The 24332-nt window shown below is 38.5% G+C and overlaps 1 protein-coding gene across 2 annotated transcripts in view; it reads left to right on the top strand.

Annotated features, from left to right (window-relative positions):
• LOC100588339 (cytosolic beta-glucosidase) overlaps positions 1-15412 on the top strand; it is a 134063-nt gene extending 118651 nt beyond the window's left edge. For both annotated transcript variants that reach the window (XM_003258536.3, XM_003258535.3), the window contains one exon: positions 14557-15412. In XM_003258536.3, the coding sequence (XP_003258584.1) occupies positions 14557-14759 (203 nt within the window). In that variant the 3' untranslated portion in view covers positions 14760-15412. The remainder of the gene's footprint in view (positions 1-14556) is intronic.
• Positions 15413-24332: the final 8920 nt, after the last annotated feature.

Below are 24332 nucleotides of genomic sequence, written 5' to 3'. Positions count from 1 at the left end.
TCTCGGTGTCCCTGGCAAATGGCAAGTAGAGAGCAGGACCTCATCATGCAGGACCTTGAAGGTCATAGAAGGATTTTTGTTATTAGGGGTCTGGTGTTCCAGGTGCCTCTCCCACTTCCACCCACTTCCTGCTCTCCACATGGTCTAGCATTGTTCTTCCCATAGTGGCTTTGACTCTTGCTCGTCACTTCTAGTCCTTGTGTTCTAGATTTGCAATCTTTCAATGTTATCCGTATGGAAAGATCATGGGCTTTGGAGTCAGACAGCCTTTGGTTCTATCCTCAGATTCTCCTTGTATTGGCTGTGTGACTTCTGTAAAATCACATCCACAGAAAGCATCTCTTGTGATTTTATCAGCTTAAGGGTCTGGGGGTATTTCTGGCCCTCTTTCTCTGTCTCCCTTTTCCAGCCTGTCTTTAAAAGCTGGAATGCTGTAAGGCTTGTACCAAAGTCTTGTTTTCTTATTCTCTAAATTCTATTCAACATCCATGATTTCAATTACCATCTCCCCATCGTTATCCAAAGTTTCCGTCTCCATCTTGGACTCTACTTTGAGCTCCTTATCTGTTTATGCAATTACCTTTTCAGCTCTTTCTTTGGAGGTCAAAAAAGGCAACGTAAAGTCATCATAACCAAAGTTTGATTCATTATCTTCCCTGCCACTCCCCTAAAACTTACCTATGTCCAATATTTTCTAATTCAGACATTGACAACGTTCATTAAATTGTGCTAACTTTGCTTTCTTATCTCTTTCTGCACTGATAGTCAGTGAATTGCTAAATCTTGTTGATTTTTATCTGAATATCTCCTCTGTTGAATCCATCTGGTTTGCTCCATCTTCACTTAAGCCATCCAAGACCAACCTCTCATCATCTCCCTCGTGATTTACTGCAATCACTCCTAAATGCTCTCTTTGATTCCGTTCTTGCTACACTCAAATCTGTTTTCCACAGAGGTCACAGTAATCTTTTAAAAATACAAATTAGCTAAAGTAACTTCCCTGCTTAAAACCCTTCGATTTATTTTTTGTTGTTGTTGCTGTTGGGATAAAGATCAAAATTTTTAAATCTTTAAAGGGAGCTGAATGTCTCAGGCACTACTTTGCGACTTTCTCCCCATAAATTTTTTATAATTTATCCTGCTGAACTGTCTTTTTTAAGTTCCTTAAATGTGTTGTGAGCCCTTCCCATAGCTGAGCTTTCAGGTGTGCTATTCTGTTTTCTTGGATTACTCTTGTCGTTCTTCATCTAGTGCTGTAGACATCTGTCATGTTTCTGGCTGTCTAGCGTTTGTTGAACACATTGGTTACATTTGAAAGATATCCAGCATTATGAGTTTTGTCTAGCCAAGGTAGAGAGTGAGATACCCCAGGTTTCTCTGGAGCAAGGGAACAGACATGTGTCCCACCAGTCAGACTCATCTGTGTGTGAATTTAATTCAAAGGGAACAGCTTGACGAAGGCAGAACCTATTGTGCTGGTAAGGATGGCAGAAGAGACATCCAGCTTTTGAGAATGATAGTCCTTGTAAGGTCTAGTTTCTGGTACAGAAGTTGCCAAGATGTTGGTGTCTGCTAGGAGTGCAAGAAAGTTGGATTTGGGGAGCCACATGAACTGCAGAAGCTCATGCTCGTTGGGTCATTAGCAGTTGAGGCAGGTTCTTTCTTTTTTTTTTTTTTGAGACGGAGTCTCGCTCTGTCGCCCAGGCTGGAGTGCAGTGACGTGATCTCGGCTCACTGCAAGCTCTGCCTCCCGGGTTCAAGCGATTCTCCTGCCTCAACCTCCCAAGTACCTGGTACTGTAGGTGCCTGCCACCACTCCCGGCTAATTTTTTGTGTTTTTAGTAGAGATGGGGTTTCACCCTGTTAGCCAGGATGTTCCCGATCTCCTGACCTCATGATCCGCCTGCCTTGGCCTCCCAAAGTGCTGGGATTACAGGAGTGAGCCACCACACCTGGCCCAAGGCTGTTTCTTTAACCAACTAGTTCTGTGGTGTGCTTCTGAGCACTGTTCCTGAGAGCTTTATTTGAGCCTATTTGTTCAGCCCAACACTTTCTACGCTTCAATAGCCAACTTCAGCTTCTGTTGCTTACAACTGAGAAAGAGCCCTGCTGGTTAGTGCTAGGTAATCCAACTCATTTGTGGGCACTCAGCTCTAGTTTACTCCAGGAAACTGCTCCATTAGCCTTGTTCTGCCACTTTTCCTGATTAGGGCAGATCTTCCACTCTCGTGTGCTGTCAAGACTCAGTATGGCATGGTGGCTTCACCTGCTGCTGCTGTTGTTACTCTGCCTGGGTTTCTATGTCAACTCTCCTACTTGCTTGATGTATGAATTTTGCAAAGGTTACCTAACCACTCTGTATATCCATTCCTTTACCTATAAAATAGGGACACGGATAATGACTATCTAACTCATAGGTTGATTGTAAAGACTAAATGGATGAATGCATACATGAAATCCTTAAAGTGGTAACTAAATGTTCAATAATCGTTAACTAAAATGTTCTCACATTACCCACTTCTTTCTTTTCATACTACTTTTCACAGACAGTAATTTAATACTCACAGAGTGATAATTTGATTTAGATATACCTTCCACATAAGCTGTAAATGAAGAGCTGCTTATTTTGTTCATCACTGTATTCCCAGTTCCTAGCACAATGTATATTTACTTAATAGATGTAGGATGGATGTTGCAGGATCCCAAAAACCTTGAATGATGCCATCCCCATCTCCCAGCACACTAAAGCAGGGGAGCTTCAGCAGTATCCAGTGTTCCTGGCAGAATCACCCCGAGCTCCTTGCTTTTGCTGATTATTTCTCGTGACCCACGACTGACCCATTCTCACAGAGCACAAACCCTGTCCCAGATGCTGAACTTTCCCTCTATGCCCTGATTTCTCTGCTTCTCAGCACCGATCATTTTGTGCTGACTCTATACCCTCTGAAAGCTGTTTGAAGCCAGATGGGAGAAAGAGATAAAACAGATTTCATTCATTGCCTTCCCAGACTCTGAGGGAAATAAAAACAATAGCAACAACAAGGTAGTTTATATTGGGTGTTTACTAGGCATTATTCATTATTTAATGCTCACCACAATCCTATGAAAAAGATACTATAACCCCATTTTGCAGAAGAGGAAAGTAAGTCCCAGAGGAGAAAAACAAAAGAAAGAAAGGAAAGTAGAGAGAAAGGGAGGGAACGGGGTAAGGAAGGCAGCTTTTCCAATAGAAGAGAAATTCCCTTGCTGAGAAGAAATTTCATTCCCATAAAAGAAACTTCTCTACTGGAGGATAAGATACTATAAAAATAATATTGATAGAGAAGTTATGGAAGATGACCCAGAACATGAACCTAGCCTCAGATCAGCTTTAATATTTAGATTTTTAAAATATAATTCCTTTCAACTACTTGCTATTTGCAGACTTTTCTCTCCAAAGTCTAATGTAAGCAGTAGGAATAATACTGATAATTAAGAAATCTGTGCAGTTTTTTTCTGGTTAATTGGCATTTTCCTATAAAATATTTAAAAATTAGCTTTTGGTTTTCAAAGACTCTCTTTTCAGAAAGTCATAGTTTTTGCTATTAAGAGTTCCCATCTGCAGGTGGGGCTTCCTGCACTGGGATTATTTGGGCATTTTCACAGATGTTGTCCAGCCACTGATATTCAGCTGGAGTTGGAGCGGGGGGCTTATGATGCATTTTCTATGTTTAGATCTTCCTGATCTTGTTTTATTTTTTTTTTCCAATGAGAAGAGAAAATAGCCAACATGCCAGTTTTCTTGCAAAAACTGTTATCCAGCTAGAGATGCCCTCCAATTGTAATGCTCTTGTGCATTTCAACCAAACTCAAAGAAACCCATTTTCAAAGTGAGTGTGGGTGCAATTGCCAGAAAATTGGCTTCAAGCTGGGTCCCTGGAAGGCTTTCTTTCTCCAGCTTTGACAGGCCTTGAGAGAGGTTCTCATAAGCCCCCAGGAAGATCAGGTGGGTGGTTTGGGACTCAGAGCCCAGTTGGCAACCACTCTAAAAGAGCATGGTGCATTAGTTTCCCGTGGCTGCTGTAAGAAATTACCACAAACCTGGTGGCTTAAAACAACAGAAATTTATTCTCTCACAGTTGTGGAGGCCAGAAGTCTAAAATTAAGGTGTCAGCAGGACCAGTTCCTTTTGGAGGCTCTAAGGGAGAATTTATTCCATGCTTCTATACTGGCTTCTGGAGGCTGCTGGCAACCCTTGGTGTTCCTTGGCTTGCAGATGTATCACTCCAATTTCTGCCTCTGTCTCCACGTTGTCTTCTTTCCTGCGTGTCTTTGCCCTTTCTCTTATCTTCTAAGGACACTTGCCATTGGATTTAGGACACACTGTCTTCCAGGATGATCTCATCTTGAGATCCTTAATTGAATTACATTCTCAAAGACGCTTTTCCCAAATAAGGCCACATTCACAAGTTTTGGGTAGACAGACTTATCCTTTGCAGGGGCCACCATTAACCCACACACATGGTGAATTGAGAGAACTTTTCCTGATCCACTGGGGATGAAGCTGGATTTCAACTAAGCAGTGGGCTAAAAAGGCATTTGGCCCTGCTGAGCCAAAGCATCTTAGTTTCTCAGTGATCGCCATACATTTCTGAAAGGAGATATGGCATTTGTCAGCAGAGGCTAACTTCTCGCTGTATCCTCACATGGTCTTTCCTCTGTCTATGTGCCTTCCTATTTATTTTACCTTGGGTTCTGCCTTCCTTATTATTTCATTTTATTGTTTTTCTTTTTAACATCACTTTATTTATTTATTTAAATAAAATATAACTTTATTTAACATTTTATTGTTATTCTTTTTAACATCACTGGGAGTAGATAATAGTGTTTCCATTGTATTCATGAGGAATGAGAGGCTTCTTCCAGCTAGCAACTGGTGCAGCTGGGATTAAAATGTAAGCCTATAGAGGTTCCCTTTCCAAACATGTCACCTCAGCTTTTCTGGGTTCCTAACCTTGAAGACATTTCAAGTTTGTCTGTTTTCCTTAAGCATGGTAAATGTGGTTACTGTACAGTCTGTATGACAGTTCTAATAACTGAGTGCTTTGTGGATTTGTTTCTTCTGTTGTCTGTTGATTGTGGTTATTTCTTTTTCTTTATGTCATAATTTTCCATGTCTTTCTGGTTATATTTGATTATATGCTGATGATTATGCTTAAAATATTGTAATAACTATTGGAGTTTTAGAATATACAGATCCCTCTTTTCAAAAATAATTTGAATGTCCATCTGCCAGGTACTTGGGGGTACTACCAGTATGCCGTCACCTCAAACTAAGATCCAGACTTTACACTTGTTGAACCACCAGGGATTAAACTCAAGGCTTTCCAATGACTAGTTTGTCTCTGGCACTCTCTCACCATTACACTGAGTGTTTTGTCTTTTGAGTGCGTAGTCTTCTCTGGGTGGGGTCTCATACTAGACTTCCCACCTGCTGTGACTCTGAGTTTTGACATCTAGCTTTACCCCAGGAAACAGAAAAAGATTTAGATTTTCTAAGATTGGAAAATTCCGTCAGGCAAAAGTAGCTCCCATATCTACCAACCTCAAATTCCACTTTCAAATTTGACTTGTTAATTCTCTACTAACTTGTCAGCTTTCCATTGTTTTGAAAAAGATTTATTTTTAAAAATTGTTTTCAGCATTTTACTTATTTTCCTTAGGAAGGTTTCCTTGAATATTATGGCTTGCCATTAGCTAAACACAAAAATCTAGAGGCCTGTATATTTTTTCTCCCTGCTCATTCCTGGCACTTTACTCCTCTCCTTTTTTTCCTTTCTGAGGCAGCTGCTTTTTGCACTGTCTTGAATTTTTCCATTGATTCTTGACATGGCAGCTTGGGTCTGTGGATGAGTGGTTTTTCTTGATAGCTTGATAGTTTTGTCACATCCACAAGTATCTTATATAAGTCCTAGACCATCCTGAAAACAAAGACTACCTCTGTTTATAAATTGCGGAAAAATAAATTCCATTGATGCTGAGCTTCCAATTCCTAGAGTTTTGTAATGTGACAAACACAGGCATAATTAGGATGTTTCATAAACCAGTAACTTAAAAAGATTCTGCCCCTTATAATAAAATAATGAGTTTCTAAAATATTGTCTCCATGTATGTGAGTATACACACACGTGTAGTGAAGAATTAAATTTTGTCCAAAGAGCGGTTTGGTTTTTGCACTCAGCTTCTAAGAGGCAATCTATGTCATAATTGAAAAAATGTCTTTGTTTAGGTTGGGAGCTCATCACACCAGGAAGACCAATCACATTTAATGTGGAGGCTTTAGCTTCCTGTCATCAGTTAACCAGGAAACTGAGTTAATTCACTTGGGCAATCAATTGATCAATCATGCCTCTGTAATAAAGCCCTTGTGATGGTTAATACTGCGTGTCAACTTGATTGAATTGAAAAATACAATATTGATCCTGGGTGTGTCTGTGAGGGTGTTGCCAAAGGAGATTAACATTTGAGTCAGTGGGCTGGGGAAGGCAGACCCACCTTTAGTTGAGTGGGCACCATCTAATCAGCTGCCAATGAATATAAAGCAAGCAGAAAAACGTGAAGAGACAAGACAGGCCTAGCCTCCCAGCCTACGTCTCTCTCCCATGTTGGATGCTTCCTGCCCTCAAACATTGGACTCCAAGTTCTTCAGTTTTGGGACTCAGACTGGCTCTCCTTGCTCCTCAGCTTGCAGACAGCCTATTGTGGGACCTTGTGATCATGTAAGTTAATACTTTATATATAAAGCATAGTTTATATACATATATATCCTATTAGTTCTGTCCCTTTAAGAGAACCCTGACTAATACAGCCCCCAATAAAAACTCTGGACACTGAAGTTCAGGCATGCTTTCCTAGTTGGCAGTTCTCTGTGTGTATCGTGCATATTAATACCAGGAAGACAATGCATCTGACTCCCAGGGGAGAGCATATGGAAACTTCATGTTTGGAACCCCTCAGATCCTGTGCTATGCATTTCTTTCTTTAGCCAATCTCTATCTCTTCCTGTAATAAATCAGAACTGTGACTATAACAGTTTTCTGTGAATTTTGTGAGTATTTTTAGCAAATTACCAAAACTGAGGGAGGTTTTGGCAAACCCTTGATCTTGTGGTTGGTGTCACAGTGAGGACAGTCTTATGGTTGATATTATTCCTTCAACCTTTTCAGTCTGGCTAACTGGGCAGTGTGCTTATGTGTTCATGTGTGTGTGAGAGAGAGTGTGTGTGTGTGTGTGCATGTGTAGAGTACAACACTAGCATAGAGTTTTGTTTTTTTTTTTACACAGAGTGTCACTCTGTCACCCAGGCTAGAGTGCAGTGGCTGGATCTTGTCTCACTGCAACCTCTGCCTTCTGGGTTCAAGCAGGTCTCCTGCCCCAGCCTCCCATGTAGATGGGATTACAGGCACATGCCGCCATGCCTGGCTAATTTTTGTATTTTTAGTAGAGACGGGGTTTCGCCATGTTGGCCAGGCTGGTCTCGAACTCCTGATCTCAGGTGATCTGCCTGTTTTGGCCTCCCAAAGTGCTAGGATTACAGGCGTGAGCCACCGCGCCTAGCCCACATAGGGTATTTATAATTCAAACAGCCTGAAAGAAGCTATAACATATTAGCAAGGCTTAGCTACTTCTCTTACATTTTTATTTCCGACCTGCTTACTGTGAGTCGCTTTCCACTGATCTTGTAGTCCAAACTCATACCCTGACTTTGTGACGCATGTCATTTTTATCCTAGTGTGCTCCATACTCACCCAAAGCTCCTGTGTTTATTTTGATTCCAACTATAGAAACAGAAAGTGAACTCATAGAAGTGTTTTTTTTTTCCTTGGCAAGATTTAGTACCTCATAAATCATGGTGGCAAGAAATGTAATGATGGTGTCTTTTGGTTCTTGAGGAGATTGGAAGAGGAGAGGCGTGCAGGTTCCAATGTGGTTTTGTAGTTTTTCCCAGTGGTGGCAAGTTGAGGAAGATTCCAGCAGGCTAGTTCCTCAGTCCTAACTAAGTAATTCTCTACTTGAATGTTCCTGCAGTGAAAATGCACAGACATTCACCAGTGTCACTCGGGCAGTTTAGTGCCTGCTGCGGAACTCCTGGCAGTTAACAATGAAATTGTCAAGATTTCCTTTTTGTTCCCTTCCAAGCAGGCAAGGCATTGTTTTTGTCCAGTGGTTTAGCACATGAATCAATCCTTTTATATGTGCTCAGTGGGACCATGTGTGTTTTCAGAAACTGTCTGGCTTTATACCTGGCAGGGTTTCTTGTTGGGCAGTAGTTCTGCAAATGAGAAAGAAAATATGCAGATTCTCACATGTCCCCAGATTGAATTACAAGGCAAAAGAGACTATTGCTTTCTGGCCTGGTATTTGGCTTTGATATATATATTTTATTTTATTTTATTTTTATTTTATTTTATTTTATTTATTTATTTTATTATTTTATTTTATTTATTTTATTTTATTTTATTTATTTTATTTTATTAATTTTATTTAATTTTAATTTTATTTTTGAGATGGAGTCTCACTCTGTTGCCCAGACTGAAATGCAGTGGCGTGATGTCGGCTCACTGCGACCTCTGCCTCCCAGGTAAAAGTGATTCTCCTGCCTCAGCCTCTCAAGTAGCTGGGACCACAGGTGCCCGCTACCACACCCAGCTAATTTTTGTAATTTTGGTAGAGACAGGGTTTCACCATGTTGGCCAGGCTGGTCTCAAACTCCTGACCTCAGGTGATCCAGCCACCTCGGCCTCCCAAAGTGCTGGGATTAAAGGCATGAGTCACCGCACCTGGCCAGATCATTTTGATTCTTAGAGATATGCCATCCAGTACTTAAACTGGGTTCTTAAAAAATAAATTATATAAAACGTTGATATTTTCCAGATTATAACTGACAGAGGGAGGAAGAGACACACATAGCAAATGTGGACAGGTAGGAGAAAAAGGGATATCTAGTGATGCTTTTATTCCTGCACAGCTTGATGTGCTTATTGCTATATTTCTTATTTCTCAACAATATTTATTTAAAAAGAGCTAATATGTAAATCCGTACAACCACTGTGGAGTACACTGTAGAGGTTCCTCAAAAAGCCAAGAATAGAGCTACCATACAGCCATCCCACTGCTGGGTATGTACCCCAAAGAAAGGAAATCATGTATTGAAGGAATATCTGCACGGCCATGTTTGTTACAGCACTGTTCACAATAGCCAAGATTTGGAAGCAACTTAAGTGTTCACCAATCAATGAATGGATAAAGAAAATGTGGTACATTACACAATGGAGTACTATTTGGCCATAAAAAAGAGTGAGATCCTGTTATTTGCAACAACATGGATGGAACTGGAGGACATTATGTTAAGTGAAATAAGCCAGGCATAGAAAGACAAACTTCACATGTTCTCACTTATTTGTGGGAGCTAAAATTTAAAACAATTGAACTCATGGAGACAGAGCGTAAAATGATACTTACCAGAAGCTGGGAAGGGTAGTGGAGGGTTTGTAGGAGGGGGCAAAGTGGGAATGGTTAATGGGTATAAAAAATAGAAAGAATGAATAAAACCTACTATTTGATAGCACAACAGGGTGACTACATTCAATAATAATATAATTGTACATTTAAAAATAATTAAAAGTATAATTGGATTGTTTATAACACAAAGGATAATGCTTAAGGGGATGTATACATGAGATACTTCGATATAGACATGCAATGTGTGATAATAACATCATGATAAATCACATCAGTTACCGTGTGGTCGTGGTTGGTGTCACAGTGAGGACAGCCTTATGGTTGACACTGTACCCTGTGCCATTTACCATGATGTAGTTATTACACATTGCATGGCTATATCAAAATATCTCAGGTACCCCATAAATATATACACCTACTATGCACTCACAAAAATTGAAAATTAAAGAGGAGAGGGAGCCAAGATGGCCGAATAGGAACAGTTCCGATCTACAGCTCCCAGCATGAGCGACGCAGAAGACGGGTGATTTCTGCATTTCCATCTGAGGTACCGGGTTCATCTCACTAGGGAGTGTCAGACAGTGGGCGCGGGACAGTGGGTGCAGCACAGCGTGCGTGAGCTGAAGCAGGGCGAGGCATTGCCTCACTCGGGAAGCACAAGGGGTCAGGGAGAATTTTAGACCAATATCCTTGATGAACATTGATGCAAAAATCTTCAGTAAAATACTGGCAAACCGAATCCAGCAGCACATCAAAAAGCTTATCCACCATGATCAAGTGGGCTTCATCCCTGGGACGCAAGGCTGGTTCAACATACGCAAATCAATAAATGTAATCCAGCATATAAACAGAACCAATGACAAAAACCACATGATTATCTCAATAGATGCAGAAAAGGCCTTTGACAAAATTCAACAACCCTTCATGCTAAAAACTCTCAATAAATTAGGTATTGATGGGATGTATCTCAAAATAATAAGAGCTATCTATGACAAACCCACAGCCAGTATCATAGTGAATGGGCAAAAACTGGAAGCATTCCCTTTGAAAACTGGCACAAGACAGGGATGGCCTCTCTCACCACTCCTATTCAACATAGCGTTGGAAGTTCTGGCCAGGGCAATCAGGCAGGAGAAGGAAATAAAGGGTATTCAATTAGGAAAAGGGGAAGTCAAATTGTACCTGTTTGCAGATGACATGATTGTATATCTAGAAAACCCCATTGTCTCAGCCCAAAATCTCCTTAAGCTGATAAGCAACTTCAGCAAAGTCTCAGGATACAAAATCAATGTACAAAAATCACAGGCATTCTTATACACCAATAACAGACAGAGAGCCAAATCATGAGTGAACTCCCATTCACAATTGCTTCAAAGAGAATAAAATACCTAGGAATCCAACTTACAAGGGACGTGAAGGACCTCTTCAAGGAGAACTACAAACCACTGCTCAGTGAAATAAAAGAGGATACAAACAAATGGAAGAACATTCCATGCTCATGGGTTGGAAGAATCAATATCGTGAAAATGGCCATACTGCCCAAGGTAATTTAGAGATTCAATGCCATCCCCATCAAGCTACCAATGACTTTCTTCACAGAATTGGAAAAAACTACTTTAAAGTTCATACGGAACCAAAAAAGAGCCCGCATCGCCAAGTCAATCCTAAGCCAAAAGAACAAAGCTGGAGGCATCATGCTACGTGTCTTCAAACTATACTACAAGGCTACAGTAACCAAAACAGCATGGTACTGGTACCAAAACAGAGATATAGATCAATGGAACAGAACAGAGCCCTCAGAAATAATGCCACATATCTACAACTATCTGATCTTTGACAAACCTGACAAAAACAAGAAATGGGGAAAGGATTCCCTATTTAATAAATGGTGCTGGGAAAACTGGCTAGCCATATGTAGAAAGCTGAAACTGGATCCCTTCCTTACACCTTATACAAAAATTAATTCGAGATGGATTAAAGACTTACATGTTGGACCTAAAATCATAAAAACCCTAGAAGAAAACCTAGGCATTACCATTCAGGACATAGGCATGGGCAGGGACTTCATGTCTAAAACACCAAAAGCAATGGCAACAAAAGCCAAAATTGACAAATGGGATCTAATTAAACTAAAGAGCTTCTGCACAGCAAAAGAAATTACCATCAGAGTGAACAGGCAACCTACAAAATGGGAGAAAATTTTCACAACCTACTCATCTGACAAAGGGCTAATATCCAGAATCTACAATGAACTCAAACAAATTTACAAGAAAAAAACAAACAACCCTATCAAAAAGTGGGCGAAGGATATGAACAGACACTTCTCAAAAGAAGACATTTATGCAGCCAAAAAATACCTGAAAAAATGCTCATCATGACTGGCCATCAGAGAAATGCAAATCAAAACCACAATGAGATACCATCTCACACCAGTTAGAATGGGGATCATTAAAAAGTCAGAAAACAACAGGTGCTGGAGAGGATGTGGAGAAATAGGAACACTTTTACACTGTTGCTGGGACTGTAAACTAGTTCAACCATTGTGGAAGTCAGTGTGGCAATTCCTCAGGGATCTAGAACTAGAAATACCATTTGACCCAGCCATCTCATTACTGGGTATATACCCAAAAGACTATAAATCATGCTGCTATAAAGACACGTGCACACGTATGTTTATTGCGGCACTATTCACAATAGCAAAGACTTGGAACCAACCCAAATGTCCAACAATGATAGACTGGATTAAGAAAATGTGGCACATATACACCATGGAATACTATGCAGCCATAAAAAATGATGAGTTCATGTCCTTTTTAGGGACATGGATGAAACTGGAAATCATCATTCTCAGTAAACTATCGCAAGGACAAAAAACCAAACACCGTATGTTCTCATTCATAGATGGGAACTGAACAATGAGAACACATGGACACAGGAAGGGGAATATCACACTCCAGGGACTGTTGTGGGGTGGGGGGAGGGGGAGGGATAGCATTAGGAGATGTACCTTATGCTAAATGACGAGATAATGGGTGCAACACACCAACATGGCACATGTATACATATGTAACATGCACATTGTGCACATGTACCCTAAAACTTAAAGTATAATAATAATAAAAAAAATAAAAAAAAAAGAAAAGAAAAAAAAATTAAAGGAGTCAATCCAGCTTGGCTTAATTCCTGCCTCAAGGCTATTTATAAAAAACTCTCTAAGCAAAGCAGATCTTACGCCCCCATGCACAAATGTTGATGGGGTTATACGTCAAACTGTTGGGGGCCTTTTGTCTACGGAATATCCACAGAAAAAAATTCCAAGAATGTTTGGAGAGCAACACATGCGTAGTGGAATATAGATATAGTGCTTTTAAGAGATCTGAAATACAAAATGGACACCAATGAAAAAATTAAAAGGTATTGTTTTGCTGAATATTTAGCTAGAGGAGTCATTTTGGTTGAAAGCACTCTCTGAAACAATTAAAATATGATTTAGTATATGAATGTTTATTCTCACCCAGCCTATTTAGACATATATCCACCTTATAAAGCAACTGGCCTTTTCATTTAATTTCTCTACTGAGAAATGGATATTTGGTGTTTTAGGAAGTGTATCCCATAGGTTGGGTTTATTCTGGTTTTAAAAAAGAAAATGCACAATGCAAGGACTCAGAAGACCTCAGAGTTTTCCCAAGCCTAAAATGCTAAGAAAATGTAAGCTGAATTCCCTGAATAAAGTGATGGAAATCAGTGTGAAACTATGTGAAGAATAGTTATATGTGTTGAATCTACATTTTGATGTTTTAACATGGAGTCTGTGGATGGGCTTCTGGGCATCCACAAATAAAATCATACCAAATATTTACGTATGTATACACTTAGTGGAGAGATGCTCCATTGCTTTGGCTCTTAAAGGGCTTAAGCACCATTTTGAGTTTAGATGTGGGGCAAAGGGGATGTGCTATAGATGGAAAGTTTTGTCCCTCCCAACCCCCACAAATTCATACTGACATCTTAGCTCCCAATATCCCAAAGGTGGGGCCTTTGGGTGGTGATTAAGTCATGTGGATGGAGCCCTCATAAATAGGATAAGTGCCCTTATAAGAAGAGATATGAGAGAGCTCCCTGGCCCCTTCTGCCACATGAGGACACATCTAGGAACAGGATACAGTCCCACACAGCACAACAAATCTATTGCCACCTTGATCTTGGACTTCCAGCCTTCAGAACTGTCAGAAATAATTTTTTTCTCTTTATAAGCCACCCAGTGTATGGTGTGCTGTTATAGCCACCCTATCAGACTAAGAAAGGATGCCATAGCATTTTTGTACTCCCTTGGTCTAGGATATAGTCATGGCTAAAGCTGTGTGCTGACTCTTGACTCTTTTCATTTTGGAGGCTCTCTCTCCAGAATTATAAGACATGTCTCAGTTTGACCATGGGGACAGCAGGTAAGCTCTGAGGCTTCCTCAGGCATGCTTCTGTTATCTCTTCCAATTTTCTAGTGGACTTTCTGGAATATCTGGGGGCTGTACTTACAAATGGAACAGTGTCTTTACTGAATACCCTTCTAGGTACCAGAGAGGAACTTGTGTGTGTGTCTTTGTGCCTGAAAAGTGATAGGTACTGAAAAATTGTTCATTGAGTAAATGAATGAATAAAGTAAATTTGAAATGAATGAATTGCCGAATAATTAGAATAATATATAACAACTTATTGAATTAAGCCCCTGCTCGATTCAAGCAGAAAACTGGAAAAGAGGATTTTTAAAATAGAGAAATAAAAATTGGATATATTTAAGGTGTACAACATGATGCTTTGATATATGTACAGCATTGTAGAATGGCTAAATCAAGCTAATTAGCATGGATTGCCTTACATACTTATCTCTTTTTTGTGGAAAAGGAGGATAGAGAAGAGGTTTTGTCTTCTCCCACTGTGATCTCCTGCAGAGAAGGAGAAAGAGACCCAGACTACTCGTCAGTGATTTTGTCTGTGTTCTCATAAGGCCTTCCCACAAATGATAATTTTCTTTTTTTTTTTTTTTTTAAATTTCAGCTATCCAAGTTGATAAAGTCAATCTTCAAGTATATTGTGCATGGTCTCTTCTGGATAACTTTGAGTGGAACCAGGGATACAGCAGCCGGTTTGGTCTCTTCCATGTTGATTTTGAAGACCCAGCTAGACCCCGAGTCCCTTACACATCGGCCAAGGAATATGCCAAGATCATCCGAAACAATGGCCTTGAAGCACATCTATAGGCAAGATGGATGAGAAATACAAGAGAGGCATCTGCTTTTGGAAAGGAAATCTGCTTTGGTGATGATCTTTCAGGCAATCTCAACTTACTTCTGTAATCAACATTTAATATCAGTGGAGCTGTGATTATAAAGTCTGAATATGTAATGCCTCATGATGTATTTAATAATGGCCTTTATTTGTATTTGGATCAATGAGGTTTTTAAAAAAAATGGAGGAGAAAACCACTAACCTTGATTTTTATATTGTAAAATCAGATAGACCTGGAAACATGAATTTAAATCCTTAGATACTTTTCTGGAAAAAAAAGCAAAGTTTATTAAGATAATATAACCACAATTTGCAACTGTAACAGGAGACCATTTAGTATAAGAGTACCTGTTTGTGAACTTAATTATTCCAATTCCATAAGCTGTTTTTGCTTAGGAGATCCACTGTCATGTGATCCATAATTTTTCTACATAAAAAATCAAAGTTAAAAGTCACATTATACAGTTATACATTCATTTCAACAAAATAGTGAATTGATAATCTATTTGTTAACATATTCAGCCCGTATTTTGTATGTTTGGACAAGTACATCTCCCTTTTGCCTAACAAACTTTTGAAAAATAATAAAATAATAGAATAAACTAGACTTTGAATGGCAGAAAAAGTATTTGAGTGTTGATGTTCAGTAAAAAACAGATTCCTAATTTGGCAGAGTGGTGCCAAATTAAAAGCCAAGTGATAAGCAGGGCATGATTTCCACTTTTGCATGTTTCTTTAAAGTTCAGACCCTTAAGAACCTCGTGAAAAAAATAAATGAAGTGAATGGCCAACCTCAGTGTAAGCAAAGGTGGGGTGGAGATTTATTACCCTGGTAGTTGAAATGTCTGAGATTGGTATGGGGTTGACTGGAATTGGACATTTTACTGAACTTCCTAAGGTAGGGGTCAGGAGTAGAGGCAGGGCTCCTTCTGGCCTCCATGTCTCCCCTCCAGCAAATGCTTCACGTATGTGGAGTTTGGCCTTTCACATCCATACTTCAGTAGACTTTACTAAGCACCTAGTTACCTATTAGACTTGAAGCTAAGAGGTTTAACTATGATCATCCCCATTTTGCAGACTGAGAAACTGAGGCCGTACTGTTGTGCATCTTTCTCAAGCCAGTTGGGTTCTGATTAACTGGACTTGACACTTCCTTGGCATCAGCCCTATTCTCATATTGTGGCAAACTGTAGTTTGAGGTACCATGGAAGTCTTCTCTGCATTTTCTGAAGACAGGGACAAAGAAATAGAGGTGTGGAGTTGCCTTATGCAGGAGGAAGGGAAAATGGTTTTTTGCATGCAGCCCCTGCTTCCCTGAGGAAACTGCACATGCTTTTGGCATTCTCGTAAGGCTTTTGGCCCTGAGCAGATGCTCTGTCATTTTTTTTCTTTTATAAACTGTGGTCAATTTCTGGATCGTTTTCATGTTCATAATCAGGGAATTATTTACAGCAAAGAAACACTCTCAGTAACTTTGGACAGAGTGAGAAAGAAATGGTTGTAGTAGTTCAATAAACGTGGATGCACTGGGGAAAATTATATTAAGATTAAAATGGTATACAGAGGAAATTCTATTACATCTTTGCCACTGGTTTGTTATTTTTATTGTTCAATGAGACATTATCTCACAATTTGTGTTCATTTAAGAAGCACATTTCCAAATCTTATTTCATTCCTCTCCTATCCAGCCTGTCTTTTTCATTTTTACCATGTATCTTATTTACAATTTATGTGCCCTTTTGTATTATCTTGCAAGACAACTGAGTTTTCCTTTTAATTAGGATGTTGCTTTGAATATTACTTATCCTACAGGGCATATTTACAAGTTTTACAACAATACAAATGAGCACTGAATTTTCGTTACCAAAACCAAAAAATTAATATTCACACTGTAAATAAGACGATCTGTCATGTTTGGTCTACCAGGTGAAATAAAGATTGTAGCTGCTGGCACCCAAGCTTACTTACAGTGCTGTGGCCTTCTGCAGTTCTTTGCTGGGTTTTAAAGGCCAGCTCTTTATCCTAGAGATGGATCATACAAAGGGTGCTTCCCTAATTGGTCCTGTAAATTAGTATTGTCACAAGGTTAAGATGAAGGAAAAAAAATAACTCACCATCTAAAAATTTAACAGCCCCTGCAATATTTCAATTAATGTTATTTTTAATTACTTGTATTAGCATTTGAGAACAAGTCTGATTAGCTTTTGCCTGTTAAGGAAACAGAATGAAAATTCTTTAAATAGAAAAACAAGAGTTGTTAATTATACTTAAAAATCCATAGATACTGTACTTAGATGTCTTGAAGGTCATCTGAGACTTGTAAAGCACATGTTTTATGTCTGTTTTATCTAAGGAGAAACCTAGATATCACAATGATGAATTGGATCTATTTGTATTTCCTTCTCTATTATTCTCCTCCTTTCTTTTTTAGAAGAGTATGAACACGTTATTTACATTCTAGGAATCACTTTTAAGAAATTTTTTTGACAGTTTTTATTTTAGGGCAAGTCACTTCTGAATTTCTAAAAACATATATAAAATAACAGTAGCCCAGTTTCATTTTAGATGTGTAGGGTTTTAGTTTTGCAACTCCTGGTTATATCAGGAATTATACTAGGAACACCAGGAGGAATTGTCTACCTAAGCCCTTTATCGAATGAGAAGATAGAAATTCTCATTAAGAAACCCATAAACTCAGAAGCTGGCAACCTTGGTATTTGGCAGTGGGATGCCAGTCAGGTTTTCATGTTCTGGGAATTTGTGTTTGGCCTGTAGCTTTTAATTATTTTTATGAACTAGGGAATAATGAATACATTTGTAATATATTGAAAAAAAACCTCCAACACTGGCTGACCAAAAAGTAGATTTATATGATAATTCTTAAACACCAATTCTATTACTCAATGCTAGGCAGAATGAAAATAGAATACTGAGCCTTATTACTGAGAGAGCAGAGTATAATCAAAGCTGGTAGAATTAATACTGTTTAATTATTAGCAATATGGCTCACCCGGAGAATACATATTCATCACTAATCAGAATATTTTAGGCTCTTGTCTGAGGAGGGACATGGTAGAGAGTAGAAAGCATCATGAGCCCTAAAGAATGAAATTAGGAAAATGTGACATAGAGACATTTGATGATGGTCTTTCATAATGTGGGTTATGGTGATGTGAAGGGAGAATAAACCTTATTAACTGCGGCAGTAGGTAAGATGGGGAGGTAGGGGTTGAAGTGCCAAGGTAGGGCCGGCCATAGGAAAGAACAACCCCCAACTATGTGAGTTGCTGAGTGTGTCTTGAAGAGAGTAGTAGACAAGGCCTGTGATCCCAGGCTTTCCCAATGTCTGAATGTGATACCCGAGCAATGACCGACCTAGATGGCCTTGCTGAGTGGCTGTTTGTATCATATCAGGCAAATGTAATGCATCATTAAGAGTGTGGGCTCCTGAGCCAACTCACCTGGATTCAGATCCTGGCTCTGATGTTTATTATCCAAGTGACATTAAGTTAGTTAAGCTGATAGATATAACATGTTTATATCCTGAAGCATGGTAAAGGCACAGTTAGTGTCGAGCTATTATTTTAAACTCAAACTTGTCCACACTGAGCCTCCAGCAATTCGTCAATTATAGTTTGGCTTTTCTTGTTCTGGGACTATTTCTGCTTCCCACAGAAGTATCTGTTCATGAGTTTCTGTCCTGGTAAGCTGGGATTCATGTTTTGCCAGTCCGTGTCTCTAATTTTGGTGTCAGTGGTTTTTCCTATGACCTTAATTCTCTGATGACTCTAAAAAGAGATGTTAATTTTCTCTTCGGCTGTTTTGCTTGTGTTAGGATGGGAGTGACAAGTTCTGAGCTCCTTAAATGATGGGAGTGACAACTTCCAAGCTCCTTAAGTGCTGGACTGGACACCCAGAGATGGCATTATTTATATCATTAGAGTTGAAGGTGTCCAGCTGCTGAATCAGTACATATTGATTAAACTAAACTGTGCAATACTTTATAGAGATGCAATACTGCAGACAAGACAGTTCTCCAAAGAAGTTCATGAACTGGTTGGGGAACTAGGATAGAGACTAAAATGATAGCAAACAATGCTGGGTGAATTTTCAGAGAATCAGAGTTGTACAGCTGTGTGTCACATAACAACGTTTAGGTCAATGACAAACCACATACACGATGATGGTCCCATAAAATTATAATAGAGCTGAAAAATCTCTATCACCTTGTGACATCGTAGTCGTCATGAAATCTTAGCACAATGCGTTGTGCTAAGATGTGTTTGTGGTGATGCTGGTGTAAACAAACCTACTGTGGTACCAGTTGCATGAAAGTCTAGGATATATGAGTGTGTGTGATACACAGTATTTGATAATGATCATAACAGATTGATACTGTTTTATGTGTTTACTATACTTTTAATCATTCTTTTAAAGTGTTCTCATTCCACTAATGAAAAAAATTTAACAATAGCCTCAGGTGGATTCTGCAGGAAGTCTTCCAGAAGAAGGCATTGTTATCGTAGGAGAAGACAGCTCCATGCCTGTTATGGCCCCTGAAAACCTTCCAGTGGGACAAGGTGTGGAGGTGGAAGACTGATACTGATGATCTTGACCCTGTGTAGACCTAGGACAATGAGTGTGTTTATGTCATAGTTTTTAACAAAAAAGTTTAAAAAGTAAAATAAAAACAGAATAAAGCTTAAATTAAGAAAAAGGATATAAAAATATTTTTGCACATCTATAAAATGTGTTTGTGTTTTAAGTGTGTTATTACAAAAGAGTCAAAAATTAAGGAAATTAAAAGTTTATAAAGTAAAAAGGTTATTTTAAGCTAAGATTAATTTATTATTGAAGAAAGAAAATTTCTTTTTATAAATTTAGTATAACCTAAGTATACAGTGTTTGTAAAGTCTTCATGTACAGTAATATCCTAGGCCTTCACATTCACTCACTATTCACTCACTGGCTCACCCAGAGCAACTTCCGGTCTCGAAAGTTCTATTCATGGTAAGTGCCCTATCATTTTTTACGTTTTAAAAAACCTTTTATACTGTATTTTTCCCATATCTTTTCAGTGCTTAGATATGTTTAGCTACACAAAACTTGGTCTTGTGCTACAATTGCCTACAATGTTAGTACAGTCACATGCTGTACAGGTTTGTAGTCTAGGAGCAACTGGCTTCCCCACATAGCCTAGGTGTGTAGTAGGCTACACCATCTAAATCTGCGTAAGTGCACTCTACGATGTTTGCACAGTGATGACATTGCCTAACCATGCATTTCTCAGAACGTATCCCTGTCATTAAGGGATGCATGACTGTGTATAAGCAGAGGAGAGTGAGGTGGGTGGGGATGGCTTTCATGGGCAAGGGAATATAATACAATTAAAAAATAACCTGAGTGATAATACAAATAATATAGGTAAAAATATGGAAGTAGAAAGCATAAAGCCTGTGGGCTGTTGGGGGCAGTGCTTAGGCCCGTTCACCTCAGGGAAGAGGGCAGGCAGGCTGGGACTTGAATGTGGAGAGTCTCTAATGTTCTCCAATGAGCCTTCGGTTTTTCTCTCAGAGTGAGGTTGAAGGTTTCTGAGCAGGATGGTGATGATTTATAGGTAGCACTTTGAGGAATAGTAAAGGAAGTGGGATATAGGAACCAGATTGAAAGCTTATAGTAGAGTATAGTTGATGTGTTAGGAGTCCTATGTGGAGGGGGAAGTACATACATGGAAAGTTAATTTATATTTGTAATTAATGTGTCTAAAGTACATGGGAACTGAAATGCAAGATGATTTTTTAGATTAGATCTTGGAACAGAAGAAAGAACATTAGTGGAAAACCTGGGAAATCCAAATAAAGCCTGCAGTTTGACTAATGCTGCTTTATCAGTGTTAACTCATTAGTTTTGATAAATATACGACAGTTACCATTAGGGAATGCTTGGTGCAGAATATATCGAAGTCTGTGTACTCTCTTGAAACTCTTCTTTAAGTACAAAATTATTTCAAAATGAAAAATTAAAAATGTGTATGGAAGAGTTAATAATATATTTATGCAATACATTAGATATAGGATATATACTATAACCTCTCTCTTTATATATATATACACACACACACAAAAAGAGAACAGATGGAAAGAAATAACCACTATAAATATCTAAATTTTTTTTAGGTTGTGGTGTTATAGCTAATTTTTCTTTCTTCTTTATAATTTATTCCCATGTTTTCCATACTTAGCTTCTGTTTTCTTTTATTATTAGAAAAATACATTTAAAGATAAAGACAAATTTCAGCAGTCAAGATAATTCATTGGATATTTGGATAATGGAAATGGGTAGGTCAGCAATGGCTCTGAATACGAACAATGGTCCAATTGATAGACATTGGCCAATATATACAATACTCCATCTAGGTGTGCATTAAGACAACGGGTATTTTTTCCATTTTAATAATTTTTAAATTGATACATAATAATTGTAATTTTTTAGTACATGTGATATTTTGATACCCATATATAATGTGCAGTGACCAAATTCAGGCCACTGGGGTATCCATTACCTCAAACATTTATCTTTTCTTTGTAACATATCTTTAAAGTACTTGTTAAAGTTTCGAGATACTTAAAAATTAACTGCTTCCTGTAGTCTGTAATCACTAATTTATATCTCTGTCACACATAATTTTTTTTAACCAACATCTACCCAACCCCTTTCTACTCCCACCCCTAGTCCCTGGTAACCACCATTTTACTCTCTACTTCTGTGAGACCCACTTGTCTAGATTCAACATATAAGTGAGATAACTCAGTATTTGTGTTTCTGTGCCTGACATATTTCACTTAACATAATGTTTTCCAGGCTCATTCATGTTGTCTCAATGACATAATTTTGTTTTTTTTAAAGGCTGAATAGTATTCTATTGTGTAGATTTGTATGTATATACATATATTAGTTTATATATAGTCCATATATATATATATATATCTATATCCATCCATACATATGTGTCTGTGTCTCTCACATTTTCTTTATCTGTTCATCTGTTGACAGACACTTAGGTTGATTCCATATCTTGACTATTGTGAATAATGCTATAAGGAACATGGGAGTTCATAGTTTCCTTTTAGCTTCTGATTTCATTTCCTTTGGATTTATGTCCAGTAGTGGGATTGCTGGATCATATAGCAGTTCTATTTTTAATTTTTTTAGTGTACTTTAAGTTCTGGGGTACATGTGCAGAACGTGCAAGTTTGTTACATAGGTATACACGTGCCATGGTGGTTTGCTGCACCCATCAATCCATCATCTGCATTAGGTATTTCTCCTAATGCTATCCCTCCCCTAGCCCCCCACCCACTGACAGGCCCTGGTGTGTGATGTTCCCCTCCCTATGTCCATGTGTTCTCATTGTTCAACTCCCACTTATGAGTGAGAACATGTGGTGTTTGGTTTTCTGTTCTTGTGTTAGTTTGCTGAGAATGGTGGTTTCCAGTGTCATCCATGTTCCTGCAAAGGACATGAACTCATCCTTTTTTATGGCTGCATAGTATTCCATGGTGTATATGTGCCACACTTTCTTCATCCAGTCTATCATTGATGGGCATTTGGGTTGGTTCCAAGTCTTTGCTATTGTGAACAGTGCCACGATAAACATACATGTACATGTGTCTTTGTAGTAGAATGATTTATAATCCTTTGGGTATATACCCAGTAATGAGATTGCTGGATCAAATGGTATTTCTAGTTCCAGATCCCTGAGGAATCGCCACACTGTCTTCCACAATGGTTGAACTAATTCACACTTTCACCAACAGTGTGAAAACATTCCTATTTCTCCACATCTTCTCCAGCATCTGTTGCTTCCTGACTTTGTAATGATCGCCATTCTAACTGGCATGATATGGTATCTCATTGTGGTTTTGATTTGCATTTCTCTGAAGACCAGTGATGATGAGCTTTTTTTCATATGTTTGTTATTTTTGAGAAACCCCTAAGCCATTTTCCAGAATAGCTAGACTAACTTACCTTCCCAACAATGGTGTGCAACGATTTCCTTTCCTTCACATCCTCACCAGCACTTATGTTTTGTCTTTTTGATAATAACCATTCTCACAGATGTAATATGATACACACATAATGATTTCAATGTTTTGGTGGTTTTGAGATACTTTGTCCTTCCAAATGGTGAACAACTTGAAGTCGTATTTGCATTTATATTTCCAGTATCTATCACAATATTTAGCATATCTAAGTAATTTATAAATGCATATTAAGTCACTGATGGAATAGATATTAAGTAGTCAAGTTCTTATTTGCAATGAAAACTTAAGATGTGGATTGACTCACTTAATCCTCACAAAAACTTTATAACAAATTCTACAATTATTTTCCTGATTTTATAGATGAGTAAATTGAGGCAGAGCAGAGATCAGTAACTTGTGTAAACCATGGAGTTGGGAAGTGGTGAAGCCAATATTGAGACCCATACACTCTGACTGTAGACATTAATATGCTGCCTTGTATTCTTTCCCCACAAGGTTGTAGCAGAACCAGGCCTGGCACCAGGGCTTGACTCCTGGTTATTTTCAATGGGCTGCCCTGACACAGCCACACCACAACCTTTCATCATAAGATGGTCTATGTCTCTAAAACTGCAGCCAATTTTCCATACCTCACAGCTAGTCATTTCACATAGTGGAATGTTTTTTATCTCAGATTATGATTGTCCATGTCAAAAATTATTTAATTCGTTTCTACATTCACCCAGGCCATTTTGTTTTTGAATCCTGGCTTCTAATAAGCTTATTACTCTTCCCAGCAGTGACATTGACCAAACTAGAATTATTCCCATGATTAAAGTTTTGCATTTCCAGTCACCAGTTGAACAGATGTGATGGTTAAGCATGAGGGTAGTGTCACATAACTCAGTGTGTGATTATAGCTCCACATTTTATGGAATGTGTGACATTAAGCTACTTACTCATATCTTTGCTTTTTATTTTCACCATTTGTAAAGTGAAAGTTACGGAAAAATACTTTATAAAACTTCAGTGAGAATTAAATTAGATGATATATGTAAAATAACTTAGAACATTGTCCACTAAGTGCTTATTATAATGCTTATTGAGTCGTAGCTATTATTATTATTTCCCATTAATTTTATTGTAAAGACTCTAATATTATAGAAATAATTACTGACAATCAACTCTTGCTACATGCCCTCCTTACTTTCTTATTCATTGCATCTATACCAGGGCAATTGATTCCAATGAAGGGCATTCACTGGTAGCTCCATGAAAGCATCTTATTCTTCTTGCGGTGTGGGCTTATTCTTCCTTGGACTAGAGTTTCTCAATTCCACTGCTACTTTTCCAGATCTATTATGCCCAGAAAATGAAGGGCTGCCTTCCAGAAGAGTGGCCACCTCCCAAAGCTACTGCCGTTCAAGTGATGATTTAAGAGGTGTCCTGAATGAAGTACAATTCTGTAGTGGGCTCCATGTGCCTTTTGTGGGTTCGAGTTTCATTTCGTGCAAAAGTGAA

The sequence above is a fragment of the Nomascus leucogenys genome, chromosome 20 (genome assembly GCF_006542625.1).
Source record: "Nomascus leucogenys isolate Asia chromosome 20, Asia_NLE_v1, whole genome shotgun sequence".
In the NCBI taxonomy this organism is placed as follows: domain Eukaryota; kingdom Metazoa; phylum Chordata; class Mammalia; order Primates; family Hylobatidae; genus Nomascus; species Nomascus leucogenys.
The sequence above is the reverse complement of the archived record's forward strand: the minus strand, read 5'-3'. Positions and strand labels throughout refer to the sequence as shown.